Raw genomic sequence first — 9,025 nt, 5'->3', positions numbered from 1 at the left:
AAAGTTAACCAAAAGACATTTATCTAATAAATGCTCAAAAATCACATAATCATTAAAGCCAATACATAGAGATGTATGTTGAACCTTTTAATGTTCAAAGCTAAAAGAGATAATAAATAGTAAGTCAATATTGATTGACATTTATTTAAGATATGTCTACCTTTGTTGAATGCAAAAGAAAATTTCTAGAAATTTTCATGCAACATTCAAAGTAAAGTCACTTAAGACATGTTTGATTTGAGCAAAAGGAAATCTAAACTCGAATTTGGAATTCCAGTTATTTGCATGTGCACTTGGAATTCAAACCCAACTCACATACAGCTAGAATGCTAAGCAACATTAGTATTTTAGAAATGGAATATAATAATATTAGATAACATTAAATAGATAATGAGTGATCATTATCGTCGTCATTATTTCTATAATTTTTTACACTTGTTATACTTTGTACATGTTTGATTGTACAACATCAAAGACTTAAAAGTTGGGATTTACACGTGGTTATGTGAATAAATTGAAAATTTTCCATGAAGTCATTTAGTGAAATAATTTAATAATCATAAAAGATTACAAAAGTGTTTGTATCTCTTAAATTCTACTTTAATGAAGCATGATTATTATAATCACTATATTTCTAGTTAACTTGTACTAGAAATAATGACTATAAGTCAAGTAAGTGAGTTACTGATAGTTAACAATGATAAAACCAAATAATATCACAAATTTTGTAAAGCTTTATTGTAGTGGGAGCGTTAGTTAGTAACTACTCTGTTACAAACATAAAGTTTAGTTGGTTGTGTGTAACACAATCTAACTATATTTTATTCACATACTAGTATGTAATGAAAGGTTTTAACAAAAAAACAATGGTTGAAAAACCATGAATCTAGAAATGGAATTTGAAATTCCTAGACATCTGGATTCTTGAACATTCAACTAAAGTTCATTAAACTTCAATTTGAAACATGATATTCAAGATGAAGAGGAGAACAGAGGAAAGTATAGATTGTTCAAAGTAAGGTTAATAGCTGTAATGACCCAAATTTACTAATGAGGCTTAAGGGCCTAGATTAGTGTGCCGGGAGGGCATAATTGGAATATATGTGATTTAATGATTAAAAGTCTGATATATGACTATTTGAATATTTGAGATGCATGACTATGTGTATTAGTATGCATGTGCGCCCTGATTAGGTTAGAAAGGGCATAATTATAATTTTGGCCCATTGAGGGCATAACTATATATATATGCGATATTTTTTTAGACCACATTATTTTGTGGATATATTTGTGATCTGTGATTCGAGACGATCCTAGTGAGTAGATTAGCGAAAAAGTCACGGCGGGGATTTATACCCGGATCAGGGCGAGCCTGGGGGTATAAATGGGAATTTGGAGAATATATTGGGGTCTATTTTGACATCGAGGAATATAATTGGTGATTAATTAGGTATCGGGAAGTAAGCGGAAAATATTAGAGACACTCGAGGAATTAGCGGGAATTGGGCGAAGTGACCAAAATGCCCTAGGTGGATTAAAAGACTCAGGATTAAAGGGGAGGGCATTATGGTCATTTGGCTTATAAGAGATAGGTATTGTTGAGGCTTTATGCTTAGTGGAAGTTGTAGAATAAGGTAGAAGTTTGAGAAAAGAAGGAAAAGAAAGAAAAAGAAAGGGAAGAAAACAGGGCATTTTTCCAAGGGTCAATTTATGCTTTCCTTCATCATTTTCTTGAGTTTTCTTGGAGTAAAGCTCATAGGGGAGCTAGGTTAGGCTGAGCAACAAGAATTCTGAGCTAGGCTTGAAGAATTGGCAAGGGCTTAGCAAGAACGCACCATCACTTAAGGTAAGACTTTGGAGTTTTCAGTTTCTGGTTTGGATTGTTTGAACTATCACTACAAGAAAAAATGCTTTTAATAACACCAAAAATGTGTTATCAAAACCTACGATAACACTTTCTGATGTGTTAAGACAGACTATGTTATCGTAGGTCAGGGTACTTTACATAACACTTTATCAGTGTTATACAGATGTGTTATTGTACTGGCAACGATAACACAATTTCTGTGTTATTTTAATATATAGATAAGTGTTGAATTATGTTATTTATAGTCGATACTATAACACTTATTTTGTGTTATACTACACTTTAGTATAATACTTTTTTTGTGTTATACTACACTTTAGCATAACACATTTTTTGTGTTATACTACACTTTAGTATAACACATGTGTTATATTAGCTTAGAAAAACATAATCTTTTTTTACTTACACAAATCTAGGAAAACAAATATGAAAGTTGAAGCCAAATAAGATAACATAAATAGATTTTTATTAATTACTCAAATGTAATTACAATATTTAGTCTACTAGTCTAAGCTTAAATAAATCATATTACAACATAATTTATGCCCAATTCAGATTCCTTTATCACTAAATACAAAACAAGAAATGTATACAAAAATTAGTGAAATACATTCTTCCATTCTAAAGGCCTCAACTACAAATGTTGTCAAGAATTGCTCCAAAGAAATCATCTCAATATACCTGCACATTGTAAAAAAAAAGTCATTTTATTATTAAGAACATAAGAGTTAATAACCATATATATATTACCTTTATTAGTTATATTCAAAGGTATCATGTAGAGTTATTAATGTCCGAATATTACTTCTGTATTCCACAAATACTCTACATGGCTATCTATCTAAATGGAATTTTAACAAATTTGACCATATATTATAAACAAGGTAGCAAACATAAGTGAAAGAAAAAAAATGAATAAACTTAAACAGTACACAAATAGCAAACATTCAAACTCAGATTTAGAGCATTGATCTCTTTCATATTTATAGAATACCAATAAAGCAACAACAAATGACATGATAACACCAGTTATATACACATATCAAGACAAATGCTCTGTATGTGCAGGTTCTACTTATTCAAACCCTCTCATTTACTTCTGGCCTAATGATTGAGATCACATCTATACAAAATAAAAAATACTAACTATATGCATTCTCTTTGCTTCTATCCTTCCTGGCATACACATAGGTCAAGGGTGGCCTATCATATTACCAGTCCAAGTTCTAATTGAGGGTATTCAAATCAATAATTCATGTTATATGAACAAGGAAATAAAACTAACTCTTCGTGAAACCTCACAGACCAACCTTCACAAGATATGTCACATTGTCATTGCTATGCAAATGAGATGGGAAAAAATATTATTTAACAGAAGTCTTTTCATGGCACCAAAGTCGCATTCATAAATCAACAGAAAAGTTACTGAAAATGGAAGATAAAGAAAACAGTAATATGCACCGGCGCAGATAGAGCAGGTTTTTCTAGTTGGAGATTTTGATGGTCAACATGAGTTTGGCAATGAATTTCTTGTGTTTGAGCAGGTTGCTGTTTAGAGAGAACCAAGGAAGAAGACTGAAGCTTGTGGGCAGCAGTTTGCTGCTGTCTCTCATTCTTTAACTGTTCCTCAAACAAACCATATTCCTTGGGCTTTTCCCACTGCAGATTAATTTTCAAGCCCTTATCCTCATAAATTACAGATATAAGACTGAAAAATAAACAAGGGTGAACGAAAGAACATACCAAGCTTTCACGAGTGACACAATTATAATAATACTTATGCCCATCAGGGCAGGTATGCTCACTCCAATCACATTCTGGAAGTTCAGGCATCTGAGGATTTGCAGGCACTGCAGCTCTGGGAATATTGTAAGCAATTTCCCGAGAACTGCTTCCAGTTGGTAGAGGCTGCATTAAACATTTCATTAAAATAACATAGATAAAGTTCTTAATTTAAAAAAAAATGAAGCAGAAGGAATGCAATATAATATTCTATTGAATAAACCCCTTCAGATGCTGCAAGCACTCTTCTGGCCGCACTCAATTGAACACCAAAAAAGGGACATATGGATAGAAGTTATTAAAAAATAAAAACTTCAACATATAACATGCAATACTAAAAAAACTGAAAATTAACTAGCTAAGATTATTATTGGTTCGGAATACCGGTTGTCCACTAGTCTGAGACCACTTGTGTTGCTCTAGCGTTTGTTTAAATGGTTGCATCACATGCAACTATCTTGGAAAATCACGAACTTCGCCTTGAAATTGTTGAGAACTTGCTTTTCTATTCTGCATCTGAGACAACTGCGGAGGTTCCTGGTTTGCCACCGAAGAATCTGCTTGTGGTTGTTTAGTTAACGAGAAATGTTGTGCCAGATGAGGTGCATTAGGCCGGTTATGCCCCACCATGGAATCACCCAGGTTGGTTGTTTTCCTGGTACGTATATCCACAAAAACAAAATTTAAATACAGTCAACAAGAAAAAAAAATGAATGGAAGTAACATGAAAAAAGTTACTTAACAACTGGTTCTTGAGAATGGGGGCCAAAGGGCATGCCACTAAACATCTTATTGTCCCTGGAGAGAAATTTGAATGGGGCACCTGATTATCAATTATAATACCAAACAGTGACTAAAAGGATCAGTTATGAAAAAAGAGAAACGATATGAGGAATTCCAGTTCACAAATAAGTAGAACAGAGCAAAACCTTGCTTCTCCATTCCTAATTTTCTTAGGTTCTGCAAAACGTACAGCTATTGGCTTATCACAACCCTTCAGTGACACCAAAGGAAAAAGGAAAAATAAACAGAATGAATAGATAATAGATGCCTCCACATATACAATGTAAATTGCAATACATATATTCATGGAAGAAAAAAAAAATGTTACCCTCATTGTGTAAGTTTTGTTTAATCTAATACTTCGATAAACTTCCGGATTTATGGCCATAAAAGGAACTAAGTCTTATTTTAAAAGAACTTGCAACTATCAGATGATAAAATAGAATTTTCCATCATCTACAAATAATAAAATCTGTCAAAATAATAATTGAAGATCCTCACCTCTTGCAGTCCCTTGGTTCAAAGTATTACCCAGAGAAAGAATTTTCTTCATAATATCTTTTAATTTGAGGGAATTCCGGACCTATTAAACAGAGCATAAAACTACCCAAGTCAAAACAGATTCTCAAAACTGCATGGAAGAATTTAAGTAACACAGGGATCTGTCAATATAGTACAGATATCAAATTCTGCAAGAAAAAATTCATCATCAGGAGCTGCTTACCTCTTCACATGCAGAGTTCACAGTGTTCAAACTCTTTTTAAATTCTGAAATCTGTAAGACGATGAGAAGAATTATACAATATAGATTGTAATAATAATAATATTTTAACCACCAATGAAAAGCATAAAAAATATCACCAAACCTGGCAGTTGAACTGAATCTTGAAAGAGAACACTCGCAATTTTGATTCCACTCTAGGAACTTTCATCAACTCCATAAAATACTGAAATATTAAAAACATAACAAAATAAAAAATGACCTTTTGGGACTATTCCAGCCATGATAGAATTCAAAAGGAATCTATATGCTCTCAAATTGACAAGTAAATAGATAAATTTCAACTGGACAATAATGATGTACAACAGTAGTAATTCCAAGTTTCTATTACATAAATTGCTTTTCTTTTAAGTAAATAAATAGAGGGAAATTAAAAGAAATAAAGGAGTTTGTAAGAAACTAATAAAATAAATCAATAAGTTCAAAACATTTTACTGTTGTGTACTTTAATAATAGAAAGTCATTCATGGACAAGAAAAGATGAATAATGCTTCTTACCTATTCACACTTTCCCAGGCTCTCCTTGTCACCTGTGTAACCCTGATAATCATATAACAGAAACGGTCATAGCCAGCAACAGAAAGAGTAACAGAACAAGTCATAATGCTGTATTTTGAAAGTTGAATTACTGTTGCTGAAGGCTGCAATTAAGGCATGTGGCAGCAAGGTCTAGAGACTAGCTTAAACTTAAACTCTCTAGGCCATTTCTTTTTTTTTTCTTCAGAATTTTCACTTAAATCTTGTCAAAGCTCAAAGGCCTCCAAACATAAGGAATATCACCACAAATAGAATATAGATTAATATGAGGAAGGCATCAAAGGATTTAAACAAAAATTGCGTCACGGCTTGATTATCATAATTTCCAAGTCCAAAAACAGATATCAATGCCAATAACATGTTATGGTTACAAATTGTTTAAAGTTGATTGTTTCTCAAATCATCTCAAGAAGGGAGAATCTTAACAGTAGTTTTAATAAAACATTTTGCGATTGAAATAGCCAATTGGCTTCTTGCTAGAAATCATAGAGAGATAATTTGAAGAAAAAATTGCTCATGAAACATTACCCATGACTGGCTAAAGCATAAACAGGTTAAAAAGCAAGGCAAAAACATATATATTAGCATTGCTTCTCTATACAAAAAGCATGGGATTTCCATAAATAATGAAAGTAAGAGATCTCAATTCCCAACTAGAAAATCAAAGCAGAAATATACCAACTAGAATGGGAAGCAAGGAGGATTTTTTTAAAGATGTTTAGGTAGGAACACAAGTCCTTGGCAACCTAGTAAATTTCAACTTAGTATCAAGATGATAATTAAAAACAGAACAACTTACCTAGCAGATTTATAATGGAACAAATAGAACAACCAAATTGAATGGATTATAGGTACATTTGAAGAAGATACACAGTTGCCAACTTTCTTCACATAAAAGGCAAAAGGATTACTATTTAATTTAGAAACAAGATTGCAAAACTGAAGTTTAAAGACTTCAATATAACAAATTCCATAGACAAGCCTATGTGCCATGCTAAAACTCTGGCCCCTGACAATGACATGACAAATTCAAATGAGTAATTCATCCCAGAAAAGAGAGCAATAAATATATATATATATATATTTTCTTAAAAAATCCTGATCAAAAGCAGGGTAGAGAGCAGCTTTACTATTTTTACCCAAATTTGAAGCCACCAAGGGGGTAGGGTAGGTTGGTTTGCTCCAAAAGGAAAACCTTGTTGAGTTCCATCCCTGTTATCCTGGATGTTTTACTCCTCATCTTCTTCTTCTGCCTAATTACAGTCTGCAAAACTGAATTTAACAAAAAAAAATTACAAGCCAATCATCATTCAATAGAAAAATCAAAACAACAATTTAAATGCAGATAATTCTCTCACCCAAAACTCTTTAAGAATGAAAGAACATTCTCTTTAAAAACAAAGGAGCCAGAAAATTTCAGTGCAAACAGATGCTGTGCCTAAGAACACCTTGATATAGAATTATACATAAGCAAAAAATTATGACAATTGTTGAACAAAAATGATGAGAATAATTATTTATAAAGCAGCTGAAATGAATAACAGATGCTTTTCCAAAAAGCTTTGCTCAACAATAATTGCAACCCTTTAATTTCAGTAGCAACACAGGTCAAACACAAAAATTCTAATTATGAAAGCAAACCAGTGATAAAAACTCACACAAAACATCATGTGCAGATATCCGCCTTTTGGGATCTCGAATAAGCATTTTCCTTACTAAATCTTTGGCACCTTCAGAAATACTAGGCCATGGGTCTGTTGAAAAGTCTAGGTCACCATGTAATACTTCTTCAAATATCCCTTGCTCGCTCTCTATTGAAACCAAGGGGAAAGAAAAAATGTCACAAAATACACATACAGAGACACAAATAGAAACACAGATACTAAATACAATAATGATTAACAAGAAGCATCTTTAAAAATCCTACCTGCCCAAAATGGAGGCACTCCACTTAACAGATTGTAAAGAATCACTCCAGCACTCCAAACATCTGCTTCTGGACCATACTGCTTGCATAAGACTTCTGGTGCAACGTAATATGGGCTACCAACCACATCACTAAATCTCTCTCCTACAAATGGGAATTGAAAAATAAAAACAGATTTTTTATTAACTTCTCATACAAATTATGGATCAGATCTAGTTCTATGTTGTGTTAAATAAGTACAACAATGCATCATATAGCCAGAGAATAGCTTTCCATTAACAGTTGCAGTCATTAAATAACCCTTGCAAGCTGCATACAGAACAAGGAAAAAAGAAAGTGTTATTAAGGCTTTTTTAATAATGTTATGTTATGAAGACATAAAAGTAATAGAGTTTTCTGGACATTACAAGTGGGAATCCCCTTGCAAAGAGCCCAAGACCCACAACAGAAACCAGTAGCACGATTATAATAGGACTAAATAAGCTATTTATGAAGAAATTTTTGCTCTTTTGGCTAGACTATACGTGGATATTTTTCTTTTCATAATGTAAAAATTTTATTGTCTTATTCTTTGTGGCATTTCTAATTTCTAATTCATGTTGATTGCAACTTATAGTTTAGTCCCTTCACTTATCTTTTTTATTCTCTCTTTTCAATTTGAATATGATTCAAACCACTTGTAAAAAAATTTGACTGAAATTAATTGTATATTTATATAAATAAACTTGCTTTCCAAATCAAGAAAGTGAAAATTATTATTGCTTTGTGTCTTTCCTATTCATTACTTTGGCCAAGTCCTGCAAAAAAATTCACTCATAATGAATAGTTGAGATAATTATCCTATGTAACCCCACCACTACATAAAGAAAAATAAATCTTGAATTGAAGAGATAAACCAAGAAATTTTCTAAGAAAAGGAAATTTATTAGCTATTTGGATCTGACAATGAGGTTTAGTTTTAGTCAACTTTCTCAAAGTAGTAGAGATAGAAATGCATACATAGCACACACACACATACTTTCATTGTATGGATGAAAATTTATTGAACCAATTCTCTTTTGAATTTATATCTCTCACTTTATTTCTTATGTTTTTATTCTCTTTCCAATATCTATTATCTTTTCTCTCTCTTATTCTTTTTCTATTTTTCTTGCTAATTTCTATTTGCACCAATAACTTTATTCTTAACAAAGTATCTCTGTTTAGTTTAGAATAGTCCCCCCCCCCCCCCCCCCTCTTCTCTAGTTGATGCAGAGCACATGAATATATTTGAAAACAAAAAAATATTTTTGTTTTCCTTTACAGGTGTATTATTTGTTCCATTGAACCAAGAGTCATGCTACTGAAC

General features: G+C 32.2%; 2 protein-coding genes across 3 annotated transcripts; both read right to left on the bottom strand.

Moving 5' to 3' along the window:
- Positions 1-2,390: 2,390 nt before the first annotated feature.
- Positions 2,391-4,756, bottom strand: LOC133789537 (flowering time control protein FCA-like). 2 transcript variants are annotated; one of them, XM_062227360.1, is made up of 2 exons: positions 3,329-4,756; positions 2,391-2,548 (listed from the first exon to the last, which is right to left on the bottom strand). In XM_062227360.1, the coding sequence occupies exons 1-2, from the start codon at positions 3,791-3,793 to the stop codon at positions 2,540-2,542; spliced, it is 474 nt and encodes a 157-aa protein (XP_062083344.1). In that variant the 5' UTR covers positions 3,794-4,756; the 3' UTR covers positions 2,391-2,539. The 2 variants fall into 2 exon arrangements, with proteins under 2 accessions (XP_062083344.1, XP_062083345.1); XM_062227361.1 differs by lacking the exon at positions 2,391-2,548 and having other exon boundaries at positions 2,972-3,526; positions 3,611-4,756.
- Positions 4,103-7,855, bottom strand: LOC133791576 (uncharacterized; the record flags this gene model as incomplete). Its single annotated transcript, XM_062229498.1, has 11 exons — positions 4,103-4,304; positions 4,579-4,643; positions 4,761-4,834; positions 4,934-5,015; positions 5,157-5,207; positions 5,299-5,424; positions 6,606-6,689; positions 6,946-7,022; positions 7,116-7,188; positions 7,392-7,561; positions 7,678-7,855. Coding segments are annotated over 11 exons (1,182 nt in total), but the record flags the coding sequence as incomplete, so codon positions are not given.
- Positions 7,856-9,025: the final 1,170 nt, after the last annotated feature.

The sequence above is a fragment of the Humulus lupulus genome, chromosome 7, assembly GCF_963169125.1.
Source record: "Humulus lupulus chromosome 7, drHumLupu1.1, whole genome shotgun sequence".
NCBI classification, from domain to species: domain Eukaryota; kingdom Viridiplantae; phylum Streptophyta; class Magnoliopsida; order Rosales; family Cannabaceae; genus Humulus; species Humulus lupulus.
The sequence above is the reverse complement of the archived record's forward strand: the minus strand, read 5'-3'. Positions and strand labels throughout refer to the sequence as shown.